Source organism: Pipistrellus kuhlii, unplaced genomic scaffold, assembly GCF_014108245.1.
Source record: "Pipistrellus kuhlii isolate mPipKuh1 unplaced genomic scaffold, mPipKuh1.p scaffold_m20_p_3, whole genome shotgun sequence".
In the NCBI taxonomy this organism is placed as follows: domain Eukaryota; kingdom Metazoa; phylum Chordata; class Mammalia; order Chiroptera; family Vespertilionidae; genus Pipistrellus; species Pipistrellus kuhlii.
In genome coordinates, this window is record NW_023425529.1 from 3,924,700 (window position 1) to 3,942,979 (window position 18,280).

The 18,280-nt window shown below is 49.0% G+C and overlaps 1 protein-coding gene across 9 annotated transcripts in view; it reads left to right on the forward strand.

The window, feature by feature from the left end:
• LOC118730697 (apolipoprotein L3) overlaps positions 1 to 17,258 on the forward strand; it is a 224,631-nt gene extending 207,373 nt beyond the window's left edge. For 4 of the 9 annotated variants that reach the window (XM_036458842.2, XM_036458846.2, XM_036458847.2 and 1 more), the window contains 2 exons: positions 14,429 to 14,549; positions 15,808 to 17,258. In XM_036458842.2, coding sequence (XP_036314735.1) covers positions 14,429 to 14,549; positions 15,808 to 16,642 — 956 coding nt within the window. In that variant the 3' untranslated portion in view covers positions 16,643 to 17,258. Of the gene's footprint in view, positions 1 to 3,071; positions 3,092 to 4,594; positions 4,699 to 11,035; positions 11,078 to 11,259; positions 11,369 to 14,428; positions 14,550 to 15,807 lie in introns of those variants that run through there. The other 5 variants (XM_045587527.1, XM_045587531.1, XM_045587530.1 and 2 more) reach the window with 3 other exon arrangements.
• The last annotated feature ends 1,022 nt before the right edge of the window (positions 17,259 to 18,280 follow it).

An 18,280-nucleotide genomic window follows, 5' to 3' on the forward strand; every position in this document is an offset into this window, starting at 1 on the left:
TGAGAGAGGAGGGGTCAGGGACAAGACCATGGGGTGGAGGGAGAAATTTTCCCAGGATCCCTCTGTGTGTCTGTGGCAGGTCTTCCTTCTGGAAATCTGAGGGAGGCAGGATGGGCTGAGCAGTGAAGGACCTGGGAGGTCAGACAGGGACTTCATCTGGGCCTGAGCAGGCTCTGGGGTTTACCTGTAGCAACGTGGATTGGGTAATGTGCTTGAGCCTGAGCTCAGAACTTTGGTATTTACTTTCAGTTTTCCTTTCCAAGTATTTTAGACTTCAAAGATGTTTGTGCAGACACAGCTGCCGAGTAGATGTGCACAGCTAAGAACACGTGGGTCTTGTTTTTGATCTTCCAGAGGGAGATGCTCAGTAAGTTGGGAGGGTAGGAGTGCCTCCCCCGCCTTCTCATCCTCACACTTTCTAAGACAAGGATATTGTCACTATTGTGTAGGTGAGGGAATTAATGTGTGGGAAGGGGAAGAGAGGGGGTGGTAATGGGCTGATGGTAGCCTTTGCAGTTTCTAACTTTTATTTTATTTATTTTTATTTTTTAAATATATTTTATTGATTTTATTTTTTTACATAGAGGAAGCGAAAGGAATAGAGAGTTAGAAACATCAATGAGAGAGAATCATCGATGAGCTGCCTCTTGCACACCCCCTACTCAGGATGTGCCCGCAGCCAAGGTACATGCCCTTGACCAGAATCGAACCTTGGACCTTTCTGTCCACAGGCTGACGCTCTATCCACTGAGCCAAACCAGTTTCAGTCCAGTTTCTAACTTTTAGGAGGACAAATCAATCAAAGTTTCCCTGTATGCTTCTGGAATTTGTGTCTTGATTAGCAATGCTTGATTCGCAAGGGGGTGTGTGGGTGTACAGGGGCAGTCAGGCTAGTGAAAGGGAGAGGAACCAGGAGGAAGGCAGGTTCCAGGATAAAGAAGACAAAAATAACTGTGAACAGAGACACAGGCCAACTGTGACACTGGCTCTGAGTCTTGGCCTCTCCCCTCAATTGCCTGGGGCATGGCCTGCCTCTCCCCTCACCTTGGCTTCCTCTTCTCTGAAGCCAGGCCTTTGCTGGTGGAGTATGCGAAGCCCTGGTGTGTGGTCCTCATTCAATGTTAGAGAAAACTGAAGAAGAACAAAGCAATACTTAGAGAGATGGAGTTATATTTATAACGCGAGGGTGCAGAGGAAACTGTATCTCAAATTCTGGTCCCCAACATGCAGGAATTCTCCTTATTTCTATGATTTTACCTTCTTTGTCTCCCAAATATGGGGTGTTTCCAGCCCCCTTTTGCAAGTTCTTAAAGAGCCAGTGTGTACTGGGGCCTTGAGACCTCATCCAGAGGCCTGGCCTGACACCAGCACTGATGACCTTGTCTGGGAAAGCTTAAGTCCCCAGAAGCCAAATAGGGTTAAAATTTCAAACAGTTTTCATACAAGATGGATGCTTCAGAAATACCATCATCACTCTGCCCCCGCCCCCCCAAAAAAAGTGGGGGAGGTGGCCCTGGTGCCCACTAGGCTTCCTAGAGAGAGATCTGCTGTCAAGAAGAAAGGGCTGGAGAGGGAACAAGAGGCTTCTCTCTGCCAACGCCCGCAAACTGGTGCTCCCACAGACGGCCATGATCACCTGGATCATCTCCTCAGACAGGTCTCCGGGATTCTGAGGCACTGACCCCGCCACCAGGGACAGGTTCAGAGAGGCCTGCTCTAAAGGGTCAGGGGAGAACTGAACTCAGTGGCCCTGGGCCTCCCCCAGGTGCCAGGGGAGCAGAGCCTGTGCCCCATCCAGCAGGGCATTCAGGGTGGGGCGAGGAGAATCTTATAGAGAATTAAAGAGAGACAGGAGACACGAATAAATGGAGGCAAGACAGGGTTCTGATCAAGCCTCAAATTTTATTGTTGCAGCTGCAATATATATACAGGCTGTAGGGGGAAGGTTGCCTCGGGAACATTCCAGGGCGGGGTAAACTATGGGGGGAGGATACAGCAGGGACTTTTCAGGGCAGGGCGAGTTGTAACAGCAGGATGTGCCTTGCAAAATAGCCGGACAGGTTGCTAGGCATTTAGGTTATTTCTAGCTAACGATTAAACCGCAGCTTGTCACATGAGTTCTGGTAAGTCAGAAACTCAGTGTCTAAGATGGAGGTGTCTATTAAGATGGATTCACTAACGCCAATTCTTTTTTGGCTCCCAACAAGCCTGCAGGGGACAGTGGACTCTGGGAGGGAGAGATGTGTAGGGCTCTCAGAGGAGGTGATCCAGAGTTGGGCTATGAAGGAGGAGCATGCTGTTCCAGGTGGAGAAGCAGGTGCTCCTGGCAGAAGGACCTACAAAAGCAAATGTCTGGAAACTGCCTGGGCGGCACCTGTAATAGGAGCTGGGACCAAGGCAATGCAAGGAGGCAGTGAGCCTCTGCTGTGCTCAGGGCGGTGCTCATCGCTGGGACAGACGGTATCGAAGGGGGCTTTGGGGGCGTGTGGGAGAGGATGAAAAAGGAAAGTTCTCAGGACGAACCCATGGGGTGGAGGGAGAAATTTTCCCAGGATCTGTGAAAATTGTGTCTGTGGCAGGACTTCCTTCTGGAAACCTGAGTGAGGCAGGATGGGCTGAGTGGTGAGGGACCTGGGAGGTCAGACCTGGGGTTGCTCTAAGGCAGTGGTTCTCAAGCTTCCTAATGCCACAGCCCTTTAATACAGCTCCTCATGTTGTGGTGACTCCCAACCATAAAATTATTTTCATTGCTACTTCATAACTGCAATTTTCCTACTGTTATGAATCGTAATGTAAATATCTGTGTTTTCTGATGGTCTTAGGCGACCCCTGTGAAAGGGTCATTGAACCCCCAAAGGGGTCGTGACCCTCAAGTTGAGAACCCCTGCTCTAAGGCATCAGCAGGCAGGGCAGGGCTGGCCTGTGGTGGTGGGGGTGCACATTTGGCAATGTGGTTGACACTGAGCTTCTCAGAAATTGGAATTTACTTTCTTTTTTTATTTCCTGTAGCCTTGGCCCCGGGGGTGGCTGGTTTTGTGCAGACAGAGCAGCAGAGGTGTTCTGCACAGCTACACGCAGAGGGACATTCTTGGTAAGTTGGGAAGGTAGGAGCGCCTCCTCCTCTTCTCATCCTCACACTTTCTAAGACCGGGGTATTGTCACTATTGAGTAGGTGAGGGAATCAAAGGGAAGGGCAGGGGCACAGAGTGGGTGGTAATGGGCCCAAAGGCAGATGTAAGCAGTGACAGAGGCCTGATTGGAACGCAGTTTTGTTTGAGGTTCCTCCCTACCCAGTACCCCTAAACCGTGGAGAGGAAGGCGGTCACTGCTCAGGTGGGTTCACATCCTTCCTCCAGCTTAGCTCCCTGCAATAGGAGTCAGTGACCCCAAAACAAAGGGATTGTGAGGGGGGTATCAGAGGATGTGGAGGAGGCAGAAGGGGTGAATGTGAGAGGATTTGGAGGAGGCAGAGGAGTTGGACATTGGGTAATATGGAGGGAGAAGAGGAGGTGAATGTGGGAGGTGAAGAGGAGGCAGAAGAGGTGGACGTTGGGGGATATGGAGGGAGTGGAGGAGGTGGAAGTTGGGGTGTGGTGGAAGCCAAAAAGTGTGGGCTAGGTAAGTGAGTAAGAGCCTTCTCTCTGCCAATGTACACAATGTTGTGCTCCCACACGGGAATGACCACTAGGGATGGCCTCCTCAGACAGGTCGCTGGCACTGACCCAGCCACCAGGGACAGGTTCAGAGAGGCCTGCTCTAAAGGGTAAGGAGAGATGCAGACACAGTGGCCATGGGCCTTCCACAGGTGCCAGGGGAGCAGTGCCTGCAGGGGACAGTGGATTCTGGGAGAGGGAATGTGGAGGGCTTCTCAGAGGAGAAGATCCCAGAGTTGGGCTTTGAAGGAGGAGCATGTTGTTCCAGGAGGAAGAAGCAGGTGCTCCTGGCAGAAGGACCTACAAAAGCAAATGTCTAGAAACTGCCTGGGCGGCGCCTGTAATAGGAGCAGGGACCAAGGCAATGCAAGGAGGCAGTGAGCCTCTGCTGTGCTTAGGGAGGTGCTCATCGCTGGGATAGAGGGTGACGAAGGGGGCATTTGGAGCGTGTAGGGAGGATGAGAGAGGAGGGTTCTGGAGACAAGCCCATGGGTGAAGGGAGACATTTTCCCAGGATCCCTCTGTGTGTCTGTGGCAGGTCTTCCTTCTGGAAACCTGGGAGGCAGGATGGGCTGAGCGGAGAAGGACCAGGGATATCAGACCTGGGGTTGCTCTAAGACTATGGTTCTCAACCTTCCTAATGCCACTACCCTTTAATACAATTCCTCATGTTGTGATGACTCCCAACCATAAAATTATTTTCATTGCTATTTCATAACTGCAATTTTCCTACTGTTATGAATCATAATGTAAATACCTGTGTTTTCTGATGTTCTTAAGCGACTTCTGTGAAAGGGTCACTGGACCACCAAAAAGGTCGTAACCCTCAAGTTGAGAACCCCTGCTCTAATGCATCAGCAGGCAGTGCAGTCTGGTCTGTGGCGATGGGTGCACATTAGACAATGTGGTTGACCCTGAGCTTCTCAGAAATTGGAATTTACTTTCATTTTTGATTTCCTGTAACCTTGGTCCCAGGGGTGGCTGGTTTTGTGCAGACACAGCGTCAGAGGGGTTCTGCACAGCTACAGGCAGAGGGAGATTCTTCGTAAGATGGGAGGGTAGGAGTGCCTCCTCCTCTCCTCATCCTCACACTTTCTAAGATAAGGATATTGTCACTATTGTGTAGGTGAGGGAATCAAAGTGGGGGGCAGGGGCAGAGAGGGGCGGTAATGGGCTCAAAGGCACATGTAAGCAGTGACAGAACCCGGATTGGAAACCAGATTTGTCTGAGGTTCCTCACTACCCCAGTACCCCTAAACCATGGAGAGGAAGGGGGACACGGCTCAGGTGGGTTCACATCCTTCCTCTAGCTTAGCTGAGAACTGGACTCCCTGTAATCGGAGTCAGTGACACCAAAACAAAGAGGTTGTGAGGGTGATATCAGCGGATGTAGAGGAGGCAGAAGGGGTGGATGTGAGGGGAACTGGAGGTGGTAGAGGAGGTGGATGAGGGGGATGTGGAGGAGGTAGAGGAGATGGATCTGAGGGGATGTGGGTAAGGTAGAAGAGGAGAGTGTGAGACAATTTGGAGGGGGCAGAGGAGGTGGATGTGAGGGGATGTAAATCAGGTAGAGGAGGTGGATGTGATGGGATATGGAGGAGGTGGATGTGAGAGGACTTGGTGGAGGTGGATATGGGGCAATGTGGAGGAGGGGAATGTGAGGAGATGTGGAGGAGGGGAATGTGAAGAGATATAGAGGAGGGGAATGTGAGATGTGGAGGAGGGTATGTGAGGGGATGTGGAAGAGTTGGACGTGAGGGCATGTGGAGGAGGGGGATGTGGAGGAGGAGGGGAATGTGAGGAGATGTGGAGGAGGTGGATGTGATGGGAGGTGGAGGAAGTTAATGTGAGGGGATGTGGAGGAGGGGGATGGGGGTGTGGAGGAGGGAGATGGGAGGGGATGTGGAGGAGGTTGATGTGAGGGGATGTGGAGGAGGGGATGTGAGGGGATGTGGAGGCGGGGGGGTTGAGGGGGCGTGGAGGAGGGGATGTGAGGGGATGTGGAGGAGGGGTGTTGAGGGGGCGTGGAGGAGGGGGAGGTGAGGGGATGTGGAGGAGGGGGAGGTGAGGGGAGATGGAGGAGGGGGATGTGAGGGGATGTGGAGCAGGTAGAGGAAGTGGGTATGGAGGGATGTGAAGAAAATACAAAGAAAAACATTTCCTCTCTTCCCTGGGCTCCTGGGCAAGATAGTCCAGACAGAACTGGGGAATCCTCTTCATGGAGAGGTCTGTTCCCATCATGATAGTTCACAGAACTGAAATGACCCAGAGTGTTTCTATTATTATTGATTTGATATCGAGAGACAGAGACAGAGAGAGAAACAGCGATTGCTCCAGCCAGGGCCAGAGTGTGTTTTCACAGTGAAGGCCATAAGACCTGTCTGCCTCCCCTTTCCCTGCCTGCATCATTTTGGGAACCTTTGGCCTCAAACAGAGCCCCTGATTGCAGTGTGGCCCCATCCCCATGATCACCAAGACAAGGTGGGCACTGACACTTCCCAGGAAGGAGCCCTCCTAGCACTGTGGGACCATGCTCTCCAACAAAAGGTTGGTTATCCACGCATCCTTCAAACTGAATTGTGATCAAAAGGGGGAACATGGGTGAGAAATGAGTTCTATGCCAAGTAACCCACAGGGTGATGTGATCATAATTCCTAGCTGGGCAGGTCATGGCGGGTGGACACATCCCAGGCTTATACTCTTTAGTGAAAGGTTTGTTTTCTTTAAGCAAGCCCTGTCCATTGTATCTGTGCACCTAGGAGAACACACTTTAGAAATAACCACTCTCCAGAGAGCACAGTCTTGCCTGCCATTGTGACTCCATAGTTGAATGAAAAGGTCACCAGTTCGATTCCAATTCAAGGCACATGCTCGGATTGTGGGCTCAAAACTCAGCATAGAACATATAGGGGGCAGCCACTGGATGCTTCTCTCTCATCAACATTTCTATCTCTCTCTTCCATTCCCTTCCTCTCTATAAGTCAATAAAAACATTTTTGTTTTGTTTTTTAAAAAGAGAGGAGATGTGGAGGAGGGGGATGTGAGGAAATGTGGAGGAGGGGAATGGGAAGGGATGTGGAGGAGGGGGATTGAGGGGACGTGGAGAAGGGGGTTGTGAGGGGACATGGAGGAGGGGGGTCTGGAAGAATGTGGAGGAGGGGGATGGGAGGGAATGTGGAGGAGAGGAACCAAGATGGTGGCATAGGGTAGTCACCCGAATGCAGCCTACCACAACAAATTTGAATTTAGAACTGGAAAACAGGGGAGGCATTGCCCTGAAGTGCCGGATGGCTAGCTGAGAGGAGGCTCTGCCATCTGGGAAGGAGAGAGAAGGCACACTGAACCTCAGGAACTGTGAAGGTACGGAGAACTGTGCGCGTGAAAAGGCAGTGGCTTACTCCAGGCACACAGAGAGGGCGGGCCGGGCTGAGTTTGCTACTGGCTTACTCCTGGCGCGGAGAGGGCGAACAACTAACGCGGCTGGCTTTCTTGTTCGAGAGGAAAACAGAATCACCCTATTGCTCTGATAGACAGCCCCAGACAGGGAGAGGCCAGACTGTCAGGCACTGGGCAGAGATCTCTCGAAGGTGTGTGAAGCCAGAGGCCATTACTGCGGGACTTGGGGAGGAGCCAAAGAGAAAACAAAGCTTGTCTGCACCAACCCGAGACTCCGCCCCATCTGTGGCTGAGCACAGAAGCTCTCCCAGAGGCTGGTTTTCTCTAAGGAGGGACTGGCCGGAATCCAAAGCTTGTCTGCGCCTTTACCAAAGAGGTGCGCGCACCTACAACCAATCTTTCGAAACTCTCCACCAACAGTTCTTTTCTAAGGCGAGACTGACAGGGAACCAAAGATTGTCTGCGCCACCCCCAAGACCCCTCCCTATCCAAGCGGAGTACAGAAGCCCTCCTAGCTGAGACACTGCTGATCCTCACAGGCAATTGGCTTGGAGATCAACGCATCCCAGTGATACCAACAATAAGGAAAGCTTAACAACAAGACTGCACACACAGCCCACAAAGGGCTACACCAAGACTGTCCACCGCAGGTAACTTGGAAGGCTGTGCTACTGGGCTCTACCAGAACACCTAGCACATAAAGCTCTTTCATCAAATCAGGGAAACAACTAAAATGCAGACAAGAGGAAGGAGACAAAGGAAGGAGATGGAGGAAAAGAAAAGATTGGACATTGAGTTCAAAACTACAGTTATAAGGTTATTCAACAATATCCTAAAAAAGGCCGATAAAATAAATGAGACCTATGAGGATATAAAAAGGGAGAAACTAGAAACAATAAGGAATCAACTAGAAATGAAGAAAACATTGTCTGAAATAAAAAATATTATACAAAGTCCTAAAAACAAACTGGAAGATCACAAGAATCAATACAAAGATTTAGAACATAAAGAGCCAGAGGACACTCCTCTGCAGAAGAGAGAAGATAAGAGAATCCAGAAAGTTGAAGATAGTGTAAGAAACCTCTGGGACAATTTCAAGCGAACCAACATCAGAATTATGGGGATTGCAGAAGAAGAGAGAAAGCAAGATACCGAAAGAATACTGGAAGAAATAGTGACAGAAAACTTCCCCCACCTGGGGAAAGAAATAGACTTACAAGTCCAGGAACCCCAAACAAAAGGAATCCAAGGAGAACCACCCCAAGACACATCATAATTAAAATTCCAAGAGCAAAAGACAAAGAGAGAATATTAAAAGCAGCAAGAGAAAAGCAGGTAGTTACCTATGAAGGAGCACCCATATGATTGTCAGCTGATTTCTCAACAGAAACCATGCAGGCCAGATGGGAATGGCAAGAAATATTCAAGGTGATGAATAGCAAGAACCTACGGCCAAAAATAATCTACCCAGCAAAGCTATCACTCAGAATCAAAGGACAGATAAAGAGCTTCACAAATAAAAAAAAAAAGCTAAAAGAGTTCATCACCACCAAACCAGAATTATATGAATTGCTGAAGGGGGTTCTTTAGGAAGAGGAAGTAGATAAAGATAAAAATTCTGATCAACAAATACGTGACTATCAACAAGTGAATCTAAAAACCAAGGGAATTAAAAAATCTGATGAACAATATTAACTGGTGAATATAATAGAATCAGAGGTATGGAAGGGGAGTAGACTGATGATTCTCTGGGAAAAGGGGAGTGGGGGTGCAGGAAGAGACTGAACAAAAACTGTGCACCTGTGGATGAGGACAATGGGGGATGGGGAAAAAACACAGGGTGGGGTGGGAACCTGGTGGAAAGGAGCAATTGAGGGGGGGAAGAGGATCACATTTGTAATAATATGAACAATAAAGATTTATTTAAAAAAAAAAAAAAAAGACCTGAGGGAAAAAACAAAAAAATAAAATAAAAAGAGACCACACTCTTGTTGACTGTCCTGTATTCCAATCCTCACTGCTTCCTCCCAACTTCATATAACCTTTCTTACATCCCTTTCATTTCAAATGCATAGAAGAAGCTGAGAAACTATTATTCTCCAGAGTATTTTAGATCTAGTGCAATTTGGCTCAAATAAATTTTCCCAAAAATCCTTTATAAAAAAAAAATTATAGCCTTAAAAAGGAAGGGCAGCCAAAACCAGTTTGGCTCAGTGGATATAGCATCAATCTGTGGACTGAAGGGTCCCGGGTTGGATTCTGGACAAGGACATCTACCTTGGTTGCGGGTGCATCCCCAGTGGGAGGTGTGCAAGAGGCAGTTGATCGATGATTCTCTCTCATCAGTATTTCTAATTCTCTATCCATCTCTCTTCTTCTCTGTAAAAAATCAATAAAATATATATTAAAAAAAAAAAATAGGAAGGGCATTCTGACCCATGTTCCAACATGAATGACCCTTGAGGACACTGTGCTAAGTGAAATAAAGCAGTCTCAGGAAGAGAAGCATTGTGTGATTCCACTTATATGAAGCCCTCAAATCCGTAGAGATGGGAGGTAGAATGGCAGTTTCCAGGGGCTGGGAGATGGGGGATGGCAAGTTATTGTTTAGTGGGTAGAAATTTTCTGTTTTATAAATTGAAGAGTGTTTTGGAGATTGGTTGCAAACCAGTGCAAATACAAGTTTACATATTGAACTGAACCCTTACAAATGGTTAGAGTGGTAAATTTTATGTTGTGCCTTTTTTTTTTAGCATAATAAAAGAATTTTAAAAACTAAGGTGTGTGTGTGTGTGTGTGTGTGTGTGTGTGTGTGTTTAAAAAGTACTATGAACTGAAAGATAGAAAAGATGGGCATCTCACATCCTATGACAGTAGTTGGCAAACTGAGGATGGTGAGCCACATGCAGTCACCTGACCAACCGACACCCCACTTCTGCTAAGGCCACTTGTGCAAAATAGACTCAACCAGGCCGAAAACTGACTTCTACGCATTAGCCACGAAGTTTCAATTGCACTGTACGTGTGCCCCCACACGTGGTATTTTGTGGAAGAGCCACACTCATGGAGCCAAGGAGCAGCATGTGGCTTGGGAGTCACGTTTGCCAACCACTGTCCTATGAGCATAAATGTAATATGGTGCAATTGGTTTGCATTAGAGTGTGGCTCTAGGCATAAAGGAATTTTTACATGGTGATACCCTCTGTCCCAGTCATTCCATTTATTAAATATTTAAGGGAAGCAACCTGAAATGCAGATGAGCTTCTATGCCCGAGGATTGTCTCTGCAGTATTTTCATAAAGAACTGGAAACAAGCTAAGGTCCAGCGATGGCGTTGGCAGCAGAGAGGACCCAGCAGCACCAGGAGGGCTAGGCAGCCCACAGCAGGGCTGCAGGGCTGGGGCCTGGACTGCAGGACACCAGGGCCTTAGGCCATGAGGGTCTTGCAGAAGCAAAAAGAGTGCAGGCTTGGGAGGTCACAGCCTCAGGAATTTATCAACACAGAGACTGGGCACAGGGCGCAAGACAGCGTTTGGGAATCAGAAGCCTGATTTGCAAGCAGCACAGACACATCAATAAGCGTTTTTGTATGTAAAAGGGAGTAGAGCTTAGTCCTCACAAACACGGGATTGGGATCAGGAAGACTTGGGTTGGAGTCCTAGCTCCAGCACTACTGTGGCACTTGGGCTAACCCGAGTTTAGGTGAAAACCTACACTTGGTGGTGGTTTCCTCCACGTTCCAATGGGAGCCACAATGGCGGCCACCACGTGGAATGTGCGAGAGTACTTGCTGAGGGAACAGGTAAGGAGCCTGTGGTAGACACACCATCAATATTAGCTATACTGATTAGTAAGCCAGATGTCCCCAACCTCAAGTCATTTCCAAAGCATTCCTCCCATCTCTCCTTCCCATCTTTCGTGTCTGCTTTTATTCTCCTCACCTGTCTATTTCCTTGTCTGGTGCTCTTCTCCTTGTGTCCCCATAGGACAAAGGAACTGTCTCTTGGCTTGCAGTGGGCTTGAGTGAGGTGAGTACCTGCTCCTAAATTGCAGCTGGCAGAGCCTGGTAGACATGAAAATACAATGGATTGAGTCCATCTTGGCATCTGAGGCCTTCCCTGAAAGAAACACCAGAAACGGAGCCCCTCGCTGCTCCCAGTTGCACAGCTGGCTCACCTTGCACCCCACAATTTGTTTTCTCTTCCCCAAGGGTGAAGCAACACCTCCTTCCAGCTGAACACAGACTGGTGAGCCGAAGGGGAAACTCTGAGATCCCACTGCTGACACCATGGCCTCAAAAGTTTACGGAAACTGCCCAGGTAGTCAGCTTCCTCCTCTTAGCTGGTTCCTGCTCATGATCTAGAATTGAGGGAGACATCTCCAATATGGGTTAAGCTACACAGGAATGAAGAACTTCAAAGGGGATTGATGAGTGTCCTCAAATCCCCAAGAGGGTCCAAGGGAAGTCCCCTCAACCAGAAGTGTATGTGGGGATCTCCTTCTAGCTCTCTCCTCAACATGCTCACTGCTTCCCATCTTCTGCAACTCATGCAATGACTCCAATGAGGCCAGGACAGCCCATGGGAGGTGGGAATCTCTTGTCCCCTGTACCTGGAACCTGCTAGTTCCTGGTGGAAACTTCCCCTTCCAAAGCACTGCAACCTCCACAGCTGTGCTGGGTCCCTGACCTGTGCTCCCAATTATAAACACCTGTGTGCTAGGTGTGACTGTCAGACAGGAACTTCTGATGATCTCAGATACCCCTGCGGAGACCCGCTTTTTTATTTCCCACACCCACCCACATGCTCGCCAACAGATACACAGATGCAGTGCTCTGGGTTCCCTCCATCCTAGCCCAGGTTTACTTTCTCCCTCAGTGGGTGAAACAGGAAAAGGAAAAAACACGCCTCCACCCACCCAAATCAACACTGAATTTTCTAGGCAACCACATCACCCCCCAGGAGGGGATAAAACTTGTTTCTGTTACAGCATAAGTGGGAAGCGGACAGTTCAGAAGCTGAAGCTTCTGAGCAGGCCCCAGGTTCCCTGAGGGAGGACTGAAGCTGGTGGTTTCCTGAGGATAAACAAGATGACCTCCTGTTTAAGAAGTGGGTGAGGGTGGAGTCAGAGTTGCCAGGGGAGCTGTGGCCCTTGAGCCCAGCCTGGAGGGGGAGAGGTGGTACTGATTGATCACAGCATTAGATCTGAGGGCCCAAACCCCACCCACCTGAAGACGCCTCCTCTACTCCCCACCCTGGAGCATCTGTGAGTAGCAGGAAGCATCCTCTTTGCCTGGTAGGTTTACTCTATCAATGGCGTGTGACCTGAAACATTATTTTTAAATTCTGAAAATATCCCCAAGGGGCACTATAGGGTTGAATGCACAAATCACATGAATTTTTGAAACCTAAGGAGGCTTCAAACAAATGTCAGGAAATGGTTGATGGTTGACCTTGGATTCCACCTGTGAGCTTTCTGCTTCTTGGCTTGGGCCTTCTTTCCTGTCTGAGTTTCACTTTCTTTGTCTATGAAATAAAATATGTCTTGTGTGTATATGACAGGAAACACATTTACATTCTGTCTATGCCCACACAAGGCATACACCAGTCCCTTATCTGCATTTCCAGAGTCTCCAAATCCCTGAGAGTCCCACATTTTTAAAAAGATTTATAAAAGTTATTGATTTAAAGAAAGAGAGACAGAGAGGGAGAAGGAGGGGGAGAGAGAGAGAGAGAGAGAGAGAGAGAGAGAGAGAGAGAGAGAGAGAGATATAAGTGGGGGATAGAGAGAATTGGTGTCTCACAATCTTCTCATAAGGATACCATCCTTATTGCATTAGTATCACACTTACGGCCTCATTTAACCTTAATTATAATATACAGTCACATGGGGCCTGGCCATTGTGACTCAGTGGTTGAGTGTTGACTCATGAACCAAGAGGTCACTGGTTGGATTCCCAGTTGGTGCACATGCCTGGATTGCAGCCCAACCTCCAGGAGTACACAGGCAGGAGCAACTGATTGATGTTTCTTTCTTATCGATGTTTCTATCTCTATACTTCTCCCTTCCTCTCTCTCTAAAAAGCAACAAAAATATATTTAAAAAATAAATTAGTAAGTACACTCGCATGGGGTGTCAGGCCAGCAATATATAAATTGGGGGGTGGATAGTTCATTCCATAATACCAGGTAACTCAACAAACATTCCCCAGATTAATAAATTTTTAAAGAGTTCCTCAGGTGACAGCTGCTCAGGAAGATGAACAGTTAACTACCTTGTTTACTAGAGGCTCAGTGCACAAAGTTTGTGCACTTGAGGGGTGGGTCCCTCACCCCAGCCTGCCTCCTCTCACAGACTAGGAGCCCTTGGGGGATGTCCTACTGACTGCTTAACCTTGCTTCCTATGAGGATAGGGGCTAAGCCACAGTCTGGCCTCCCTCTGCAGGAGGCAACCAGGCTGATCAGGGGAAGGTGCCAGCACCATCACCCCACTGCTGCAGCCACTGCCAGCCACCACATCTGCCATGGTGTTTTCTGCAATGTGAACTCCAGTTCCTTCACCACAAAAAAATGACAAATTTCTTTAGGCATTTTCCAGATGTCTCTTTCATAGGATCTGACATTCTTTTCTTTCTTTTTTTCTTTCTTTCTTTCTTTCTTATTCTCACCTGAGGATATGTTTCCATTAATTTTTAGAGAGCTTGGAAGGCAGGAAAAGACAGAGAGAAACCTCAATGTGAGAGGGACACTTCAATTCTTTGCCTCCTGCAAGAGGCCTGAGCTGGGCCCTGGCCAGGGAGGAGCCCACAAACTAGGTACATGCCCTTGATCAGAATCAAACCCAGATCCTGTGGTCAGCAGGCCAAAGCTCTATCCAATGAGACAAACCAGCTAGGACAGAATATGACATTTTTTAGCCCCACAAGCAGCAGATGTTAGTTTTTGTCTTCTAGGAGTGTGGAACAAAGTCTAAATCACTTGTTTGGGTTCTCATTATTCAATTTACCAAGAATAGTGCAAGTGGCAGCATACAGAGAGCTTAGCTAATGAGCGGTCAGAAAAGGTGTTTCCTCTGCAGCTCCCATGCAGAGAGCCACTGGGTTGTGCCCGCTGGGGTAGAAGTGTGCTCTGAGCCCCGAAGCAGCTGCCAGGAACATGCCCCCCTAGCCCTGCATTGTGTCCTCTGGGGTAGAGGTGAGCTGCCTGCCCAGACCCCCTCCCTCCCTCTGTGGCCTGGACCTGTGATGCTAAAGGTGCTGCAAAATTTGTGATGGATTGATGGTCAATTTGCATATTACCATTTTATTAGATTAGATACTCAATTCCATTTCCATTCTACCCATTACCTTCTAACCTCATTGTTTTCGCTTTCCATCTAGAGCACAGAGACTTCATTGATGCCATTGAGTATTTAAAGGACCCATGGAACAAAGAGAAACTGCAACGCCTGCTGAGTGATGGATCCTGGGAGAGATTTGTGGCTGCAGCCAAGCTGTCTAGGTAACCTCCAGGGGATGTCTGTATCGTCACCCCCATCTCCCCTGCATCCAGATTCCTCTGACAGGCACCCTCCTCTAGGCAGGATCCTGTGCTTGGGATTAAACAAGTTCCTTCTCAACAGTCCATGAGCAACATTTCCTTCCTATCATTTGTTGGCAGAGAAGGGCCCCAGGTTAAGAAGAGATGAGACTTGTAGAGGGAAGGTTATGAGGCCTTGGCCATGTTACTTAACCACTCTCTGTCTTATTCATCTGTTCTATTCCATTGTGAGGAGAATGAGATCATGCGTCTAACTGTTTAGCCTAATGACTGACACATGGTATGTGGGCAGTTCACATGAACTTTAGAAAAGATGCTGGGAATAGACAGGACCCAAGCATCTTCTTGTTGGATGTGAGGGCCTCGCAGGACGTCCTGTGGGACAAGCCAGAAAATGCTGGCACAGTTTGTGTCTCCGGGGATTGTGGCTAGAGAGCCTGCTCTCCCTAAGAAAGGGATTGCACAAACTCTGCAGGGTACTGCTGGCCTGGAAGGTGGAGAGCTGCAGTGAGGTTGTACCGTGTTGGGTTGAATCCTGACTGTATCTCTGCCTGGCTCTGGGGCTCTGGGCTTATGTCATCTCCCTCATCAATGAATAGCAAGTCCGTCTGATAGGACTCTGGTGAAGGCCTAGGGATGAACTTCAGGGTCAAGGGTGGCAAGGAAGCAAGTGCAGTCATCCTGTCTGGAGGCCCAGAGAGGCCTGGAGCAGGGTCAGAGCCCAGGTCTGGATGGAGCAAGGGTGGTCCAGGTGGGAGGACTGGCAGGAAGGTGTGGCAGCGGGGCTGGACTAGAGTGAGGCAGCGGAAGCACCTGGACACAGGACTGAGGAGGCCAGGGGCCTAGTGGAGAGCTGTGCAGGGGCTGAGGGCACATTTCTTCCTTCCCTGATTTTATCCCCTCTCTGCTGGGGGCAGAGGGCCCTGGTTGATCATGTGTTCCAACCCTGTGTGTGAGCTAGAGAGCTCCTGATCTCCCTGTGGGACCCTCTTCTCTTCTCCATGGAGTAACGCTGACCAGAGGGAATGCAATGTGGCTCAGTGACCGCTTCTGGTTAGAGTGGGGGCTGTCAAAGTGGTGTGATCTGAGGGATTCTGAATAGATGCACATGTTCCCACCATAGAGGTCAGGGCTTCCTGCACCAGGTCATCCAGTAGGGTCTCAGCTTTAGCAATTCATAGACCTGCTGTGGTTAATCCCCTGTCCTTTGTGATTGCAGGGCTGAGGCAGATGCACTCTATGCAGACTTGAGCCAGCTTAAAACATTCATGGCCATGGAAGACAAGGAGAATAGGGAAAGGTTTATGAAGGAGTTTCCTCAGGTCAAACAGGACCTTGAGGAACGCATAGGAAAGCTCTACGCACTTGCTGATGAGGTTGACAAGGTGCACAGGGACTGCACCATCACCCAGGTGGCGGCCGCTTCCACAGGCGCTGTGTCTGGCGTTCTGACCATCGCTGGCGTGTGTCTGGCACCTTTCACATTAGGGGCTAGTCTGGCAGTTTCGGGAGTTGGGTTGGGACTGGGGGCAGCAGCTGCTGTGACTGGTGTGACTGCCAACATCGTGGAAGTCTCAAAGAATGGGTCAGCAAAAGCCGAAGCCAAGCGCATCGAGTCAACTGGCAGAAACTTAGAGAAGGTGGTTGAGAGAATTCTATTTCAATGCACACCCAAAATTGTTTCCTTAGCACAGAGGTGCTTCCCACTACTGGAACGCATTCTGGAGAAAGCTGGTGTCCTCAATGCAGAAGAATCCAATTCTATCAATCTAGATAAGGTCTCGGGCTTTAAGCGCATGGGGACAGTCTTTGCTCAATCCGGCCTCCAGGCGATGAAAGCTCTTGGCAAAGGAGCCAGGGTCTTTGGTGCAGCCACGGCAGGTGTATTCCTTATCGTGGATGTAGTGGACCTGGTGAAAAATTCAGTACACTTACATAAGGGCGCAAAGGCTCAGTCGGCGGAAGAGTTGAGGCAGCAGGCCCAGGAGCTGGAGAGGAGGCTGGAACAACTCACCCTCATTCACGAAAGTCTACAGGAGAACCTATCTCCATGATCTCTTGGTGGTACAGGGAGGAGGGAGCGTGGTATGTGGGAGACAAAGGCGTGGACTTGACATTGTTAGAGGGGAAAAGCCAGAGAGATAAAATGGATGGAACTGCATGGAAAGGTGTTGAGCACAGTGGAGGAGGGATTCATTCAAATGGCAGGTGGGTCAAAGAGAAGGAAGGAACCTGGACCTGAAATCAGGGAAGACAGGGATCAGGGCGGGGGGGGGGGGGGGGGGGGGGGGGGGGTGGATATGAGGAACTGTACTTTGACTAAAAAAGACATTGGGGTCATGAATAAAGAAAGAGAAGTGGAGGAATAAGCACCAAGAAGGCTGGAACTACTGAAGAGTTGACAATGGAAGAAGGGGAAAGAGTTTGAGTTGTTGGGATATGGGAGTTACAGTGGCTCCTGGACTGGCCCTCCCCAGGGTTCACCCTCCCAGCAGGAACCATGTCCCTCCCCATTCCTGGTCTCTCGCCCTGCTTTCCAGTCCCAGCTCACCTTTGTCTCCAGCAGCACATCTTAGATAGACATAAAAAATGTTTTGTTTTTATTTTTCAATTATAGTAGACATAGAATATTGTATTAGTTTAGGTAACAATAAACTGATTATAAAGTGATATCACCGCTAAGTCTGGCAGACATATGGCATCATTCATAGTTATTACAATGTTATGCACTATAGGCAGTGACTTCTTGATGATGATGATGATGATGATGATGATGGTGATGATGATGATGATGATGATGATGAAGGAACTGTGATGGGGGTGGTGATGACAGCAGAGTGGGTGGAACATTTGAAAAGTTGCTGGTGCTCACTGGGGCCAGGATGCTCTGAGAGACCAGTGAAATTATAATGAAACTGCAAATGCTCTTAGAACAATGGTTGATTTTGGAAAGAGAGAGAGAGAGAGAGAGAGAGAGAGAGAGAGAGAGAGAGAGAGGTGAAAACAGATACTCAGCAGGTCAAGGAGATCTACCAGTCAGCCCTGAGACACAGCCTCTCCATCAGCGGGGAAGTGGTGTGGACACGGTGATATTCTAGGCCCCCTGTTTCTCCCCACCTGTGTTCTGCAGCCTTCGGTTCAGTAAGATGGACTGAGCCTTTGTGGTGGGGATTGGTGGGCTCCTCTGGGCTCCGGATGCCTGGCTTCCCTTCCCCATGAGCCTGTCCTACAGGAACTCAGGGAGCAAATCTTCCATTGTCCTGCTCGCTCAGTGGGCTTTCACTCTCCCTACCAGTCAAGTCCCTGAGACCTCGGTGCCCCAGGATCTCCACTGGGACACCGGGGAAGCTTCTGCACGGGTGGCTTGGGCTGAACACAACTGGCTTCCTCGCTGTCTTCATAACAAATTAATTCATAGAAAAATTATTTTTTGTGAAATACTTGTGTGAAATAGTAAAGAGCACAGGGAGTGGCCGCTCCGGCCCAGCCCTATCTGCACCATAGAGATTAGACCATCGCTGAGTGCTGCCCTGAGGAACGACGTGTGTGAACTTTATAGACACCACACTGGGGCCGATAACCAGCCTGCATTCCGGTTAACATTTGTGTGATGATACATGTGACTGATAGCCACCTGGACGGCTGTGGGCCAGGACAGGCTTCAAAACGGTCCCTGGCATCAGACATCGACC